The sequence below is a fragment of the Glycine max genome, chromosome 20 (assembly GCF_000004515.6).
Source record: "Glycine max cultivar Williams 82 chromosome 20, Glycine_max_v4.0, whole genome shotgun sequence".
NCBI classification, from domain to species: Eukaryota; Viridiplantae; Streptophyta; class Magnoliopsida; order Fabales; family Fabaceae; genus Glycine; species Glycine max.
The window spans coordinates 6907556-6927299 of NC_038256.2; the positions used below are offsets into that span (position 1 = coordinate 6907556).

A 19744-nucleotide genomic window follows, 5' to 3' on the forward strand; every position below is an offset into this window, starting at 1 on the left:
CATAACAATTTCATCATCAGCTACAATAATAGGTCCAATGTCAACATCAAAATCAAGCATATTGACCTTAAATCCCACTTCCTAGCAATGGTAATCAAGGTTTTCTTTAAAAACATCAAACCCATCATCAGTGTCATAAATAGGTTGACTATCAACATTAAAATTAGACATATCGACCTCAAATCCTGCTTCCCAACAATGATCTACTTAAGGGGGAACGTCAAAGTGATATTTGTCAATGTCATAACAATCATCATCCTAGGTTGGATGATTGTCGTCCACAACTACATGAACATGGTGTTGTGGTTGCAGATGAAGAGAAGCCAATTGTTCTGTCAAGTGGGACACTTGCAATTGCAACTGTGTGATCTTGATCCATCGAATCACATTCTCTAGGCAAGCATGACTAGCACGTCTCCATGGCAACATGGTGTATATATGGTTGTATCGACTTTTGATACCTATTGATGAAACAAACATGATGGGAAAGATGAGAGTTTCAATAACTCGTTGATTTGTAAGAATACTGAGGGTAAATCGTTGATTCGTAAGAATGCTAAGAGGTTAATATATTATTCAATTGCTAGCTTGTTGATTCAAGAGAATACCAATGGTTGAGAAAATGAGAAAACCTAAATTTTTAATTCAATAATAATCTTCCTCTTTTGAGTACATATGCTTTCTCTATATATAAGATAAAATAAAACTTCCTAGAACAAAAATAAAAGGAAAAAGGAAAATATTATATATTCCAAATATCTCTAATAACTTATTCCTAAATTAATGTCATAAATATGATAAAGATATATATATATGATACCTTTATTATTATTATTATTGTTATTATTATTATTATTATATAATATTTTTATCAAAAAATAAAAAACGATATATTAATATTGTTGGAGATTTGTATTTCAATAATTAATGTGGGCTAATATTATAAGACAATTATATTAGTTATTTATCATTAGTGACTTTTATTTTTTGTGGTCAAATTAAGTAAGCTCGTTAGACTACTAAATAAGATGATACGGGCTCAGCCTATTTGTTGAGGAAGTGAAGAAATGAATTCTATGCTTCTATAGTATTATGATTCTAATATTGGTTAATCAATCAAACAAAGAAACTTTCAAGTACCTGATACCCATATTATGCCACGGTTAGCAATAAAAGGCAACTTACTTACCCCAACAAGGATGAAGAGTCTTCAATCACACCTAAAGGAACATCATCTCCAACAAACATCTTTTGGAATGGACGAACTACGCAAATTATTAGACCAAGAATCTACATACATACGCAAAAAGACAAACGTTGTCCATAAATAAGGTGATTTCAGTAAACGTATCTAATAAATTCTTCCTTCCTTGTTCACCTCCTTCCACTTTTCCACTTCCATAATTATTCCTTTGAGTTGTCACTAAAGTGGTAGTGCGGAAACAATTGTTGATCAAAATGAATTTCATTAAGATGCCTCTGTTAAACTTCACGATACAATTATTAATTATGCTGATGTGACTTGACAAGCTGAGGTGTTATTCAAAACATTTTGACTAGTTAATTATGTTGACACGTCTAACATGCCTTCTAATTCATGATTTTTTTTCCTTGTTTGCATTACATTAGCAATAGAAAATATAATTGTAGCTAATGTAAGAGAATAATTGGCATACCGGTCTGATTGTTGCATGTGCTAATATAACCTTTAGATTGAGCTTCTGTACTAATGTTTTCATTGGTTTCATAATCTTCTTTTGTTTTGGTACTTGTAAAACAATTGGAAAATGTAAGAATTTTTATTTGATGTAGAAAAATCTGAATGGCAACATGTGGCATGTCAAATTGAACTTCAATGTAATTATTTTGGTTGCTTTATACATAAAATAGTTTTAAGATTACGAATTGCCTTAGCCATTGGCCATTCTCATTTATCCGTTGAGATCATAAGTAAAGAACCTAGTGATTCAGAAAATCATAAGACAAAAATCTTGAAGTACTGATATGAGAAAAGTGAACAAAGAAGTGTGATATTCACAAAATTGTGTTAGACATCATTGGTGAAAGAGTGCAAACAAGAGTATCATACTTGAAGTACAAGTGCACATAATGTATCCACATTCAATTTCCAAATATATTAGAACGCAGACTCATCATATCTCTTCCACCAGGCAATGTACATTCACTTCCAAATTGACTCACATGATCATTGGTCTGTGAAAGATCCTCTGCAATAATCACTGGGCCAGTTGAATGGTTTTCAAGATCTGTTTCTTTTTCTGACACTCGACCAACTGTGGAATCATCAATCTTGTTCACATTAAAAATCTGGCATCAATATATGCGGATAATGTTGTACACTAAAGTCCAAATGTAGATGTGTCTTACCTGGTAAACCAAAATTAGAAATTGGAAAATCTTAATTCAAAACTGTCAGGTTTTAAGTCCCAAATAAATTAGTAAATTTGATAAAGAGAGGGATGTGATATCCCTTGTGTTGTGACTAATATATCCTAAAGAAAAATTATTGACTGAACAATGGCTTGATCTGATTTATTAAAATAACTATTTAAAATCTGTAAGTGAATTACCTGCAGCACAACACCCCAACACAAGGCCTTGCATATCAGGAGGTGCTTTAGTTATTTTCATGAACAACCATCCTAGTGTTGTCCCAATGATAAATGTGAGAAGAATATTCAATGGCATGAACCACCTTCATAATGCATAAAATCATGTAAGCTAAACCAATTAAGGAAAGAAAGAGATGGAAAAAAAAGGGTAAAAATTGAAAATGAAGCAGAATAGCAAGAAAACAACATACACTGCTACTAGGCTCTTGAATGCTATAGTTTTAGCCAGGATGCTGCAAACAAGAGTCGAAGTGAATACTGTTGGGATTTTGTGACTCCAACAGCATTTGGTTGAAGGAGTTAAATCAGTTAAATAAAGACATGTTCCTACACTATTTCTTAGGAGGATTTTATGCATGGTTTAGTTAATTAGCTTAGCAGATATCTCTCAAGTTTGTTTACATTTCTATTTTTAATTTGTAGTATAAATATTTTCTGTTTATGCTCAATAAAATCATCAGTTTCCCTTTCATCCTCTTGTCTCTTATACTTTAAATCCTACAAATTGGTGTCTAGAGCAATAAGGTATCTTACGGGATTTGTGGTATAAGCCACAAACACCTACAACCACCAAATAACCACCACACATAAGATGGAATCTGAAACCTCCTTTACCACCATTTCTGTACCCGTATTTGATGGACTAAACTATCAAATGTGGGTTGTCAAAATGGAAGCATATCTTGATGCTAATGATGTATGGGAAGTAGTAGAAGAGGACTACGAAGTTCCTCCTTTGCCAAATAATCCCACTGTTGCCCAAATGAAAAGTCACAAAGAAAGGAGGCTTCGAAAGTCCAAAGCCAAATCAATTTTGTTCACAGTTGTATCTCTAGTCATTTTCAACAGAATAATGATGATGAAAACGACTCCAAAATCTATAATTTTTTGAAGGAAGAGTATGAAGGCAGTGAGAAAATCAAAGGAATGCAAGCTTTGAATCTGATTCGAGAACTTGAGATGCAAAGGATGAAAGATTCGGATACAGTCAAAGATTATGTGGACAAGCTTCTCAGCATTGCAAACAAAATATGTCTTCTTGGCACTGACATTCCTAACTCTCGAATTGTTCAAAAAATACTTGTAACAATTCTAGAAAAATAAGAAGCCACATTAACTTCCTTGGAGAACTCAAAAGATCTTTCTACTATCACCTTGGCAGAGCTTTTGACCGCACTTCAGGCTTTGGAACAAAGAAGACTCATGAGACAAGAAGGTACTACTGAAGGGGATTTGGTAGCTAAATCACAGGACAAAAAAAAGAAGGGCAAGTCAGGAAGTTTCAACCACAAAAATGGTAGCAAATCCTCTCATGATTTTCCATCATGTCCCTTTTGTAAAAAAAAAAAAAACAATCATCCACAGATGAAGTGTTGGTGGAGGCTATATGTGAAATGCCATAAATGTGGACAATTAGGGCATGTGGAGAAAATCTGCAAGTCATCACAAAAACAAGAGAATGTACAAGCTGCTGTTGAAGAAGTGGATGAAGAAGAACTTTTTGTTGTTTCTTGCTTTGCTACCACAAGATCAACAGAAAGTTGGCTAATTGATAGTGGTTGCATGCACCACATGACTTACGATCAAGAATTATTCAAAGATCTTGATGCAACCTACAACACAAAAGTCAGAATTGGAAACGGAGCAAAAATAGCAGTGAAGGGCAAAGGAACCATCGTGATCAAAGGTTGCACAGGTCTGAAATTAATTCCTGATGTTCTATACGTTCCTGAAATTAACCAAAACTTGTTGAGTATTGGTCAACTTCTAGAGAAAGGCTATAAAGTTCTATTTGAAGATAAAAGTTGCATGATTAAAGATTCAGATAATAAAGAATTATTCAGAGTTCAAATGAAAGGCAAAAGCTTTGTCTTGAATTTGATTGATGAAGAGCAGCTTGTTGTGCACAAGGTTGAAGATAACATGCTGGTTTGGCATAAAAGGATGGGTCATTTTCATCATGGCACTTTGCTATATTTGAGGAAGAATGATCTTGTACAAGGGCTGCCTGAATTGGAAGAGAAATCACCCGTATGGGTTGCTTGTCATATGGAAAACAAACGAGGTTTCCTTTTCCAAAAGGCAAATCTTGGAGAGCAACAAGCAAGCTACAGTTAGTACATACGGATGTCGGAGGACCTCAGAAAACCCCATCTCTGAATGGCAGGACAGAACATCAATTGACAGCACCGTATACCCCACTGCAAAATGGGGTTGTGGAGCGCAAAAATAGAACGGTCTTGGAAATGGCGAGATGTTTACTTCATTTCCAAAAAAATTCTGGGTAGAGGCTGCAAGCACTTCTATATTTTTGCTGAACAGATTGCCAACAAAAGCTCTTTCAAAATCGACCCTATTTGAAGCTTGGTATGGTTTCAAACCAAAATTGATGAACTTGAAAGTCTTTGGCTACTTGTGTTTCTCTTATATTCCACAGTTTAAGAGAGACAAACTTGATAAAAAGGCGGAAGCGGGAATCTTTGTAGGCTATAGCTCATCATCAAAAGCCTATAGAATATTCTTGCCACAAAGTAATAAAGTTATTGTTAGAAGAGATGTGATATTCTTTGAAGAAGAAAAATGGAGCAAGGAAAGTGAGAAGCTTCAAGTTCAGGAGGAGAGCGAAGAAGATATGGATGACCAGCCAGTTAGAGGAACTAGATCTCTCTCTGATATTTATCAAAGATGTAATGTTGTTGTAATAGAGCCTGTTGATGTAAGCTCCATTGGAGCTTGTAGGCCTAGGATCTTCTTCATCAATGGATTCCTTTGCTTCTTGGAACATAAATGGCAGTGGAATGGAGAAGGAAAAGAGAGAGGAGATGCCACTTCAAGGAGAAGATGAGTCTAGAAGAAGCTCACCACCATAGGAGGCCATGGATAAGAGCTTGGAGGAAGAAGGAGATGAATGAAGGGAGAGGGAGAGAAGACCACGAAATTTTGTGCTCTAAAAGAGCTCTGAAATCTGAAGTTAATATTCAAATGTTCAAAGTTCAAAAAAATGCACACACATGGCCTCTATTTATAGCCCAGGTGTCACACAAAATTGGAAGGAAATTTGAATTTCTATTCAAATTTCACTTGAATTTTAAATTGAATTTGTGGAGCCAAAATTTCAGTAATTATGATTAGTGAATTTAGCTATGGTTCAGCCCACTAATCCAAGATCAAGTCCAAGATTCTCCACTAAATGTGCTTAGGTGTCATGAGGCATGTAAAGCATGAAGGACATGCACAAAGTGTGACTATATGATGCAGCAATGGGGTGTAGCAAGCAAATGCTCACCTCCCCCTCTAAAATTTAATTGGATTAGACTTCTTCCAATTCAATTAAATTTATTTTCAACCACAGACATCAAATATTCACTTAATGCATGTGAAATTACCAAACTACCCCTAATACAAAAACTAGTCTAGATGCCCTGAAATACAAGGGCTGAAAAATCCTACATTTCTAGGGTACCTTACCTATATTATGGAGCCCTAAGTACAAGGCCAAAAAATAATGAAACCTCAATCTAATATGTACAAAGATAAGCGGGCTCATACTTAGCCCATGGGCCCGAAATCTACCCTAAGGCTCATGAGAACCCTAGGGCCTTCTCTTGCATCTCCGGTCCAATTTTCTTGGAGTCTTTTATCCAATGCCCTTGCGGGGTAGGATTGCATCACCTGTAGACTACAATGAAGCTGCAACTGATTTGAAGTGGGTAAGTGCAATGAAGGAGGAGCTTGATATGATTGAAAAACATCAAACATGGGAGCTCACGAGAAACCTAAAGATAAAAATGTCATTGGAGTGAAATGGGCTTATAGAACCAAGCTTAATGCTGATGGTTCTATAAACAAACATAAGGCGAGGCTTGTCGTGAAGGGATATGTGTAGATGTTCGGGGTAGACTTCTCAGAAACTTTTTCTTCGGTTGCTAGGTTGGATGCCATAAGGCTGTTGTTAGCTCTTGCTGCACAAAAAGGTTGGATTATACATCACATGGATGTTAAATCGGCCTTTTTGAATGGGCACTTGGAAGAAGAAATTTTTGTAGAGCAGCCTGAAGGATTTGTAGTTCATGGACAGGAGGAGAAAGTCTATCGACTGAAAAAGACCTTGTATGGCTTAAAGCAGGCCCCAAGGTCTTGGTACGGCAGAATTGATGCATATTTGATAAGCTTAGGCTTCGAAAAAAGTCTAAGTAAGTTTACCTTGTATGTCAAGAAGACGGATGTTGAAATAGTCATTGTTTCTTTGTATGTTGATGACTTACTTATGACAGGAAGTTCGAAGCTGATTGAAGAGTTTAAAGGAGGAATGAAAGAAGCCTTTGAAATGACTAATCTTGGAAAAATGTCCTTTTTCCTTGGTATACAGGTGCAACAAGATATAGGTGAAGTCTTTGTAAGTCAAGAAAAATATGCAAAGGAAATTCTTAGAAAGTTCAAGATGGAGGAATGCAAGCCAATTGCAACACCAATGAATCAAAAGGAGAAATTCAGCAATGAAGATGGAGCTGAAAAGGTTGATGAAAAACTGTAGAAAAGCTTAATAGGATGTCTGATGTATTTGACTGCAACCAGGCCAGACATTACCTATGCAGTAAGCTTGTTGTCACGATATATGCACTGTGCTAGTGAGATTCATTTTGAGGCAGCTAAAAGAATCCTGAGATATATCAAGGGTACTATTGGTTATGGAGTGAAGTTTTAGCCAGTAAAAGATTTCAGTCTTTATGGATATTCAGATAGTGATTGGGCCGGGAGTAATGATGACATGAAAAGCACTTCAGGCTACTGTTTCGCATTTGGTTCTGGAGTTTTTTCATGGCGTTCAAAGAAGCAAGATGCCATAGCACAATCTGTCGTTAAAGCTGAATACGTAGCAGCTGTTACAGCTGCAAATCAAGCAATTTGGCTAAGAAAACTTATGGTTGATATACACATGGAGCAAAAGGAGAGTACATAGGTTCGTGTTGATAATCAAGATGTAATTTTAACTTCTAAGAACCCTGTGTTTCATGGGAAAACAAAACATTTTAAGATAAAGTTGTATTTCCTAAGGGAGGTGCAAGAGCAAGGAGACGTGCAGCTGCTGTATTGCAAAATTGAAAATCAACTTGCTGATTTTTTAACAAAATCACTTCCTCAAGCAAGATTTGAGTATCTTCGATAAAAACTTGGTGTATGTTGTCGTTGAGTCAAGGAAGAGATTGTTGGGATTTTGTGACTCCAACAGAATTTGGTTGAAGGAGTCAAATTAGTTAAATAAAGACATGCTCCTATGCTATTTCTTGGGAGGATTTTATGCATGGTTTAGTTAATTAGCTTAGTAGATATCTCTCAAGTTTGTTTACATTTCTGTTTTTAATTTGTAGTATAAATATTTGCTGTTTATGCTCAATAAAATCATCAGTTTCCCTTTCATCCTCTTGTCTCTTATACTTTAAATCCTACAAATACAAAGTATGCAATTTGTACAAGAAAAAAAGAGTCATTTAGTTGATTCACAAAGAAACCATCCATATTTAGAAAAAAATGCAACTTATTTTACATTCCTTGACGCATAAAAAGACATTTTATCATGGTCTGATGGTAAATAGCTATAACTATTTGAATAAAGTTAAGGATCTAGATTTTAAAAATCGAAATATTTTTCACGTAATTATTTCAAGAAGGCCACATGAATGAAGACAAATCCTTAACGAAGAATCCCAAACCCCAACGTTCCTCCACTGCAGCTTGGACCACAACCCCAAACCCCAACGCTCCTCCGTCGCGGCCTAGACAACAACCTAAACCCCAACGCTCCTTTTGCCACACCCCAAACCCCAATATCATCAATGTCCATGCCCACTCTAGCCCCAACGAAATTCATACAAAGCCCCAAGGAAAATGCAAGAGGGGGGGGGGGGGGTTCATACCTTTTAAGGATGAGAGCATATTGCTGGAGGGTTTCACAGCTTTGATGTTGATGGCAACACGATGGTGATGAGAGCATGATGGTGATGACTACACGACAATGATGAGGGGAAGAGATGTTTAAGGATTTAAGCACATGAGCTCGAGTTTTTCAAGTGCGTGAGAGCTAGAGTGTTTCATTTGATCGCCAATTTTAATCTTTACATGCATCACGACAACGATTTTAGGTACAACCATCTTTAAAATTGCCCCATCTATGATGGTTTTACCTAAAATGGTCGTTAATGTGTCCACATATTTACAAAAATTCCACCAATGATTTTTTAAAGACAGTTTTGGTAGAACCATTGTTGTTCTAACGTCGTAAAAGGCTTATTTTTGGTTGTGTGATATAGTTTTATTATCACAAAATATTTAGACCAATACAATTTTGGATACCTTTAACATTAAAGATACTAAACCAAAAGATACACTCATTGTTAAAGGATACAAGTTAGCCTCAAGTAGTGTCCCATTAGTAATCCTAAAAAAAAAATAGATGCAAAGGATTCCTTATGCTTCAACTGTGGGGAGTCTTATATATGCTTATGTTTGTTTTCATCCTAACATAGCTTTTTAGTGGGAGTCCTGGGGAGATATATGAGTAATCATGTTAAGCGGCATAAGACAAAAACAAAGAGTGTAATGTGCTATTTGAAGAAAACAAAAAATAACTACATGTTTCCATATCGAAAGTCTGAAAGTTCAGAGATCATAAAGTATTTCCTCTCCAATTTTGTGAGATGCCTAAATAGTAAAGACTCCATATTAGGATACATTTTTAACTGTGATGATGGAGTTAATGTCTTGCTTTGAGGCATCAAATCATATGATATGGCTGCTAAATTTTGTCATTGGCTTGTCGGTTGCTACGATCATTAAGTGGCCATTAAATATTTATTGTGATAGTAACTCAGTAGTGTTATACTCCAACAACAACAGGAGTTCAACCAAGTCAAAGGTTACTGACAAAAAGTATTTGGTTGTTAAAGAAAGAATTCAGAAAAATAAAGATGCTTAATGAATATATAGAAAAAGATAGTGTGTGACAAGTTAATTGTAGTGACTATTAAATTCATATATGTTTAAATGCGGCAACCACTCTATTAACCCTAAGTGTGAAAACATCACCTTGAGCAAATATACCACTTGTTTGCCTATATTTTTTAAGTGATTGGTTGATCAGTGCATTGTTAGACTGTTGATTTTGAAGGGAATATATAACTTGGCAAGTGCAGGTATGTTGGGAATGTGTTGTACATTTGACAGGTGTGATATCTCCAACTATTCCTTGTTTAATGAGCCAATGATTTGCTTAAATGATTTTGAATATAGTGGACGTTCAACAAATCATTACATGGTTGAGAGTGAAAATTTGAAACTAGGCAACTACTATGAGTTAAGTGTGGACTATGATATGAATCTATTGAATGGAATTGTGTAGTGAATTGGAGTCCAAGAATTCTATTTGCATCTACTTACTTATGAGTATAATAATTGTATCAAACAATATTTTTCTAAATACTAGATGACATCAGGAGAATTTGAGCTAAGTAGCACTCACAAGCTTTGGTTGTTGAAAACCGGTGCTAATCTGGAATGAACTAGTTTAAATCCTTTTGTGGTCTTCTAGAATTATGTCTTATCTTTCAAATTACCTTGGTTTCATCCTAATGTGGATTCTAGTTAAGGTGTATTAAGGTACAAGGTAGGCTTTGTATATCTACTATTTCTTATCAATTTCAGATATGTCAAGTTGACTTATTGATTGTAACTATACTACTTATTTTCCTACACCTTGGAAGCGTCCTAATTTAGTCCTTCCTAAGTGTAAACTTTGTGTATGCTTGAGTGAAGTTAATCATTCTAAACCATAACAAGAGATAGTGCTAAATGGGTTTGTCCATATACATTATCTTTAATGTTGTTATGTAGCTTGCACAAGATATATGAATCTACCTTAGTTATTTTATAGAATTAAAGTTTTATGTCTTAGCTACTGAACTTAATTAACCTTGTTCCATTACTTTCTTCTACAATTTATAAGAATAATTACATTAAAACATAAAACACGGAATTGGACAACGACATGTTGCTGGGGCAGACCTAGACTGAGAAGAGAGGGAGGACCAATCACAAAAAATAAAATACTATTTATATTTATTTATATAAAATCAAAATAATTAAGAGTTCTGATTTTTTTATGACATAAACGTCTTTTAACTTAACACTATTTTATTTTATGTTTTGAAATAATTTCAAATAAAAAAGGGATTTGAAGTTTTTTTTTAAAATTAAAATAAAATTAAAACCACATAATTATCCTTCAAATTTATTGATTTATGTAAAAGAAGAAAACTTTTTTGTGCAAATGAAATGGTGTTGGATGCTAACATACACCTTATAAATTTTAAGTGGGTCTATGTAAGCAGTCCCATATATGTGTGTGTGTGTGTGTGTGTGATCGATGCTTATCTAATGGTTTATAATATTTCAACCCAAAAACAAAATAAAATAAATCCCATTTCAAGAAACCAACCTGTAGGTATCTAATTAGACCATGAACTCGAAAATATATGAAATGTGAGATGTGTGTCCAAAGCTCAAACAATCAAATCAATGTAGCATATGAAAGGCGACAACATAAATTTATAATATATAAATCTATTTATTGTGAATGATGTCATTAAATCTCATAAATGCATCTGATTTTTTACTAAAATAAATTTGAATCTTAATAAATGAGGAATTAATTAAATAATTCATAAAAGTAACATAGAATTGAATAATTATGAAATGCATGACACTTTATAACAGAAATGATGTATTGGTGTGTAAATAAGGAAAAAATTGAAGGAGAATTTTCATGAACTATCCATAACCGAATAATGAAATTAACAACTTGAATTGAACTTGGTGTTGTCCAATGAGACATCCATAGCCCATTCTTTCAAACCACCATGTACTTATGACTTAGCTTTTTACTCTTTCGTTTGTCTTCATGCTCAACATTAGAGACATTAAATTAGTTGAGCCCTTAAGTACCCACTAACACAAACAAGTATTTTCAGTTTCACAATCAAGACAAGTCCATTAGCAAAACAAGTTGAACTTTCCACGCACACAGAAACTACAATTTCCACTTAACATGATTTAATAACCACACTTCAACAAAGTAAAAACTCTTTTAATATAAATAACCCATTTAATACCTCTTTTTATTATACTATACCACTTATCATATTACCACTTCTCTCTCTTCATTTTCTTTTTTTGTTCTGGTGTTGACTAGCATTTATTGGCAATATTCATTTCCAGTACATACATCATCTAAGCCATCAACATGAATTCTAAAAACAATGATGCATTGCGTAGAAGATCTTTGATTTTACATGAACTCACAGTTATCCCACGACGACAAATCTCATGAACACAAATTGAACTGGTTTATAAATAGAGGCATTGATTAATTGAAGAAATTCATTTAAAATAGATAAATGGAAACCAACATGCTAATTCATAATGCTTCACCCAAAAAAACACTCCAAGAATTAAAACAATTGTAGAGAACCATCCTTTTATTCCACCATTATGATGATACACTATAACTAATATCAGACTTCAACTTAGACCTAGAACATAAATAAAACAAAACAATAAAAACAATAAAACCTGATACATTTAGAGAGATCTTTGTTGGGTTCAGTTATTAGTTGTGCCTCTTGCCCCTATTTCATCCCTTTCACATCATTCACCACCCACGGATTCCGCAACTAACCATATTGAACCCCAATTGGTTTCCACCCCCCATTGCAATCAATAGGGTTATTGTTATAATTATTTTCCCTATCGTTGTTATCGTCATTGCCACCTTTGTTTCCTTCAGGAATATACTTGTACATCTCAGGATTCCAAAAGGTGGAGACCGTTATCTTAACATTGTCACCGGCAATGACTTGGCCGCCAATGGCACCACCAATGGCTTGGCCTCCAGAGGTGGAGAGGTGGATTCCAAAGGATGAAGGAGGAGGAAGGGTGGCTCCAGAGTTATGGTTGTGGTGGTTGTTGATTAAGTATGAGCCATTGAGGGAAAGCAAGGTGAAGGGCCCATGGAGTGTTAGGGCAGCAGCCCCATGGAGTGAGTTTTGAAGGGTCACCTTGGTGACTGTGCCAGAGGTGCTAAGGACAGTGAGGTTGACGTGACCTTGGCGAGCAACATCAAGAATGGACTCCATGATGTCCCTACCTGGGTCCACATTGATGATGACGATCCTCACAAATGGCTCACTGGGTTGGGCCACAGGGAAGGAAATGATCTTTTGCTTGTTCTTGGAGCCTGGTGGCCTGCCACGTGGCTTCCTAGGATGTGGGGTTGGGAGAAGGAGATTCTCTTGGGGCTGGTTTGTACCAGCAAGTGGTGGTGGATGGTGGGGGCATTGAGAGGAGGAGCCGGTGTGGTTGTCCCAAAAGAATGTCGATCTTGAGTCAAAGGAGAAGTTTTGGGAGTGGGAAATTGCAAAGGAATTGTTTGTCATTGTGACACGGAGGTGTATGGAATGAGAGAAGCACAAAGAAATGTATGGGTGAAATGTTTTATAAGATGTTTAAAGTGAAAAAAAAAAGTAAAATTACTTGGGCAAGGGAAAGTTATAGTTAGATAGGGCAAGAAGACTTGGTTGTGATGGTGTGATGCTTTGTTTGGTGGGGAGGGGGGGGGGGGATTAATTTATAGAATGGTGGTAGCAGGGACTTCCCTAAAGAGTGGATGAGATAATAATCAAGGGGCATTTTGAGAAAGGTTTCAAGTATGGAAAGTGGGCATAGTAGTACGAGGGATGTGGTTTTGAAAGTGTGGTTTCTTTTTATTCACAATGCAACAAAAGATTTTAAGTCTTGCAGAATTTTTTTATAAAAAGGCAATATAATTAAAGGATGTTATTATTTAATGTATTACTTTTGAATGTATTATTTAATTAGGTCAAAGTTACATAAGACTCATTGATTACTTTCAAGTGTGTTGATCAGTTAGCATGAAATTATTCAAACTTAATATGTTGTCTATAGTTCAAATCATGGAAATACTATTATGTAAAATACTTAGAGAAAATGTTTTATTATCTAGAGTGATATTATCCAAATCAAACAAGATTTCCATTCATGAAAGGTAAAAAGTGGTCTCTAGAAAGAAAAAAGTTAGACTCATTAATTGATTAATAAAATTCAATGAGACACGTTTTTTTATATGCATTTTATTCAGGAATAAACAAAAAATAAAGATATGTGTCACGAGAAATAGAGTTCAATTAAATTCTCAATATCACGACAATTTTATATGTATTTTACTCAATTATAAAATGTATGTTAAGATAAATATATTAAAAGTTGTATTAATTAAACTTTTCTACATAAATTATGAAAAAAATATATAATGAGAAAACAATAGTAAAATAGTTTTATTTAGGTATAGTAAAATAGTTGAGCTCAACAAATAATTATTTTTACTATACATTTATATTTTTTTTGTCTCATTTCTCTAAAAAAGATTAATAATTAAAATTTACTTTTTCTAATTAGGAATAAGTTATGTTATAAATATATTTGTAACAATAATGACACATCTTAGGAATGTATTTTTTAAAATATAATTCTTTTAATATATTTATTATTTTAAAATAAATTTTTAGTTGGGTGAAAATCAATTAACACCTATTCACTGATAAAAACAATTCAGTGAAACACATATTTTTATGTAAACTTTATATGAATTTTATTCAATGATAAAGTGTATATGAAGAAAAATGTATTCAAAATACATTGTTTAACATTTTCTAATGTAATTAAATAAAAAAAGTATATGATAAGATATTATCAGTAAAGTAGTTGAAAATTATTTTTTATTTTTTTCTTCTAGTTTATTTGTAAAATTATTGATACGAATAACGACTTAGGATATGTTGAAATTTATAATCAAAGTTATCTAATATAGAAAATCAGAAATCATTGACACATGTGATTCAATACATGTGTCTTTTAATTAATCAAGGTCTAGGATTCAATCTCTAAATTTGAAGTGAAGACTTGATCCCAAATTAGGCCAACTCGGAAGGAGTAGGATTGGTTGGGTGCTATACTACAAGAAAAATGACATATGCCTACGGAGGCTTTTGCCTACATACATGAATTAGTGTAGGTAAAAGTCAAAAAATACGTATACCTACAGTTGTTTGTCATAGGTAAAATTCAAAAATATGTACTTATTATTATTTGGTGTAGGTAAAAGTCAAAATAACTTCTACTTACAAATGCTTAGTGTTGGTAAAATTTCAAAAAATTTATACCTACAATTACTTGGTGTTGGTAAAATCCTATAAAACTTGTACCTACAGTCCATTGGTGTCACTACAAGAAAAATAATCTATGCTTACAAACGCTCTTTTCCTATAGACATGAATTAGTATAGGTAAATCTCAAAAATACTTTTACCTACAACTGACTAATGTATGTAAAACTCAACCACTTGTACCAATTATTATTTGATGTAGACAAAAGCACGGTATAGGCAAAAAAAATCGCGAAAGACATTTAAATGATGTGGCAATATTAGTATTTGTTTGATTTAAAAAATAGAAAGAGAGAAGCTTTTAAAAAAATGAAGATAAAAATAAAATAGTGAGAAAATATATAGATTTCTAAATTATTTAATATGAAATATTCAAAATATAAAATAAAAGTTTCTTGCCCGTACAACAATTCTATTTATAATAATTCTATTTAATTCAAATAAGATTACATTTAATAAAAGATACACACCATTTAAACAAAAACAAAAATTTAAAAGAAAATTATCTTATACCTACAAACACCTTTACCTACACACATAAATTAGTGTAGGTAAAATTTAAAAATACTTTATTACCTACCATTATTCAATGTAGTTAAATTTAAAGACTTATACTTACAGTTTTTAGTATAAGTAAATCTTGGTAAAAAAAAAAATTACCTACAACTATGTAGTGTAGGTAAAATCTTATAAAAAAAACTTATACCTATAAAATATTGTGGGGGATTGTGGAGGCTTGAAAATTATCCCAAAAAAATTATCCTGAAATAAAGAATCTAATCTAATGCTAATTAAAAGTTGTGCACCATGGTCTATGCTGACATCTGTTTTAAAGTAAATTAACAATATTATAATTTTAAAATATTTTAGTGAAATTTATATTTATATATTTGACTAAGGATTAATGTTCAGGCTAAAAAAAGGATTAATTTTCAAGATCTATTTTTTAATTAAACAAATTAAGAAAAACTAGGGGACAAATGCCACCACTCATAGGCTTGAAGGCGCAAGTCCAAACTTCAAGGCACCTTCACTCTCTTCAACCCGAACCGCTTCCAAACCTCCGAAATCCACTCTCAAATTCCTCTGTAGCTACGGCGGCAAAATTCTCCTTCGTTACCCCGATGGCAAGCTCCGTTACCTCGGCGGCCATACCTGCGTCCTCGCCGTCGATCGCTCCATTCCATTCTCCGGTCAGTTCTCTCTCTCGCACACTCACTCGCTCACTAACTGAATTTTCAATTTCTCGTAGTTTAACCGACGATCTCGTTTGGGTTTTGTGTTTTGCGTTTTATAATCATAAACCCTAATCGCGTGTGTGTCGTTCACTACAGAGCTATTGCTGAAGCTAGAGGAGCTCTGCGGTGCCTCTGTGCGGCACCTCCGCTGCCAATTACCTTCTGAAGACCTCGACGCTCTTGTCTCCATCACCTCCGACGAGGATCTCACAAAACCTCATCGAGGAATACGATCGCGTTTCATTGCCGAAATTGTATAAAGTTGTATATTGATTATAGTTTGTGATTATTGACTTATTGCAGATACATTTCAAGTATCTGATTTCTCGTACTTGTTTATGGTTTAATGGCTTGATGTATTCTTAATTTGGTTTCATGTGTTAGCAGACCACAGACATGATGCAGCCAGGGCTGAGAATGCTTTGACTCTTCCTTATAGCAATGAGCCAATTGGCATGCAAAGAGACTGGAATGAAGAGCTGCAGTCTTGTAGAGAATTTCCTTGTACATCTCCTCAGGAGAGGTGCCTTTATTATCTCTCATTCGTATAAATGGATTTGGAACTAGGCCTGTTCTTTAGTTTGGTTGGTCAGCAATAACTTATTATTATTGATTATCTTTGTTTCTTGTGTGATTTATTTATTGCTGTAGGATTTTGCGGGATAGGGCACTTTATAAAGTGACATCAGACTTTGTTGATGTAGCTATTAATGGTGCTATTGGAGTGATCAGTGGTTGCATTCCTCCGATAAACCCGACTAACCCTGAATGCTTTCACATGTTAGTGTCTTTTAAACCTGAAACTTTTTTCTTGAAATTCTAAATAGTTATTCCTGCATTTTACTAGTATATTATTTTAAAATGTTGAAAAGTAATGTCTAGAGGAAGTTGCATGTCTAGAGGAACTGAATACAATCATTCATTGGCCCAGAAATATTACTAGTGAAAAGCATGTTCATATACTTTGTTGGTATCTTTGATATTGCCTCTTTACCCACGAGTTTTCCTTTGTACTTGGAATGCCTTTTCGCTCATTGCTGTAATTTATGTGATAGGTATGTGCACAACAATATATTCTTTAGTTTTGCTATTGATGCTGACCTTGAGAAGCTCTCAAAGAAACTTGTGGATGCTAATTCAAAATCTTGGAGCTCCAGCTCTTTGCAAAGTTCTTCTGATAAAGATTCCATTCCAGTTCATGGAGAAAGTCAGGTTCCTAATGGGGGTAAAGATGATGGTTCAAGTTCTGGAGATCTTAATAGCACAGAAATTACTCAAGATGTTTCTCCAGAAGCTCAGTTGGCTGAGAATGAGCAAGCCACATATGCTTCTGCAAACAATGATTTGAAGGGCACAAAGGCTTACCAAGAAGCTGATGTTCCTGGACTTTATAATCTTACCAAGAAGCTGATGTTCCTGGCACAAAGGTTTCTTTTACTCTATTTTATATTTTTGTTGTTTTCGAAAACCTTTTAGATTCCTCCTACGAAGTTTAGAGCAAGTCAAAGACTGTCTTTATGCACCTGCCACAATACCTATCACCTTTCACATTAAATTGAATTGGATTATGTGTTGGCTTCCTTCGTTGCATACTTGTCCCAACATTCTTAACTGAAGAAAGGTGCTACTCCAAATGCATTTGTACCTGCTTGGATTATGTGTCGTTCACTACAGAGCTAATTAATAAAAAAATATTATAATCAAATTGAATTGGATTATGTGTTGGCTTAGAGGACTAATGTATTCTTTTACTTCAATTTGATTATAATATTTTTTTATTAATTACTATTTTTCTCTGTTTTTTAACTCTAGAGTACGTACGAATTTTATGCATTAATTCTTCAGTGTAAACTTATTAAAAGACTTTCAATGAAAAATAAGTAGCCATATATATTAAGATTGTGTGATTTCTATGATATTAATTAATTAGGTAAAAGGAAAATGGGTGTAGATATTTTCAACTCTTAAAAAGCTTCACGAATCTCACAGCTATTGGTGCAGCAGTTTTCGCATATTGAGGTAGAGAACCACTTCAAGAAGGTTCATTTGCTACTCCAAATGCATTTGTACCTGCTTGGAAAAATTCTGGAGACCCAAGAAGGAAGGTTATTAACGGACATTGCTTCTTCTTTTGATATGTAGGATTCTGAGAGTGCCTGAATTTGGGATTCTGAGCTTAAATTGATGGAAATATATATCGAGAGAGATACATTGTTTATATATCAGTCATCAGTGGCCAATTTGGCAACTGACTAGCTAACTTGAGCAAACAAACAAAAGTAACTAATAACTTTATTTCTCTAACTGCTAGCTCAATTCTTAATACAACATCAATAATATATTTACATGTATACGAAAAATAATGGAAGAAATAAGAATAATAGAATTTAGTTTAAATTGTTCTGCTATTGTTAACTCTTGTCATATCAAATGTTCTGCCTTTTTTTTGTGTGTTTAAATTGTTTGTAATTTTGCGTAAACCAACATGACAACATGGTGGTCCAAATGGAATATTTTGAGTTGTTGACTAAAAGTCCATACATAATGGTTAAGATTTGCCTACAAAGTAGCATTTGGCTTGCAGAATTGCAGATAAAATAGAATTGCTCAAAGTATTCCATTGGTGGAACAAAATTGTACTTATTTTCTAACCTCATTTTCAATTCTTTTGTATTTTTAAAAATGAACTAACATAGCAGAACTTGTGTTCTTTTTCATTCTAGCCTGTTTACCAAACATTATGTAAGTTTCTTTTGGTAAGGAGGATAGAAACTTAGTCTATTTGAAATTAAACTCAGACACACGATATATATAAATAACTATTTGAAATTAAAGGTACCATTGATTGGGCTATTTCACTATTTGTGTAGTATATATGCCTTTGGTTAAGTGAAGGCTCTGCCAAAACTCTCCTCAGCCATCTCCAGGATCTTATTTAACAGGAAGATGATGGACTTTTCTCGTGTCTTTTATTTCCTTTTGGTGGTAAAATAATATGATAGTTAATAAATTAAGCTTTTACCTTTTATCCCATCTTACAACAATTTGTTTTATTCCATGACTCTGTCTTACCATTGAGTTTATATGCAGGTTCTTTGGCCAGAATGTGGTTGGCAGCCAGTGTCTCTGACAGATATGATTACCTCTTCTGCAGTTAAAAAAGTGTATAGAAAAGCAAATTTATGTATTCACCCAGATAAAGTTCAACAGAAAGGTGCTACTCTTGAACAGAAATACACAGCGGAGAAGGTTTTTGACATTCTTAAGGTACCTTATTAATAGTCATGTAGAAATAATATACTACTTTACATAAAAGTATAAACCCATTTTTATCCCTTTGGTTAATTGTCACGATTATATTTTACTTTTACCAGATATAAGTCTACTTAATTTTATTGAGCTACTGCTAGCTGGATTTGCTTTAATCACACCATTAAGCTGAACATATATATCTTCCCTTTTACTTCTCTATAGAATTCAAGTGCCGGATAATAGATATTTATTTTGGAAAATTCCCACGCCCAACAAGAAATGCTGAAAACATTAACATATCCATAATTTTTTAATACATCTCCAACCAA

At 33.9% G+C, this 19744-nt stretch overlaps 1 protein-coding gene and 1 long non-coding RNA gene across 2 annotated transcripts; one reads left to right on the plus strand and one right to left on the minus strand.

Annotated features, from left to right (window-relative positions):
- Nucleotides 1-12358: 12358 nt before the first annotated feature.
- On the minus strand, nucleotides 12359-13120 carry LOC102670527 (AT-hook motif nuclear-localized protein 16). Its single transcript, XM_006606644.1, has one exon. The coding sequence runs from the start codon at nucleotides 13118-13120 to the stop codon at nucleotides 12359-12361; it is 762 nt and encodes a 253-aa protein (XP_006606707.1).
- A 4476-nt stretch (nucleotides 13121-17596) lies between these two features.
- Nucleotides 17597-19422, plus strand: LOC100820551 (uncharacterized). The gene is made up of 2 exons (XR_005890229.1): nucleotides 17597-18268; nucleotides 19254-19422. It is a non-coding gene; the product is annotated as an uncharacterized lncRNA (long non-coding RNA).
- The last annotated feature ends 322 nt before the right edge of the window (nucleotides 19423-19744 follow it).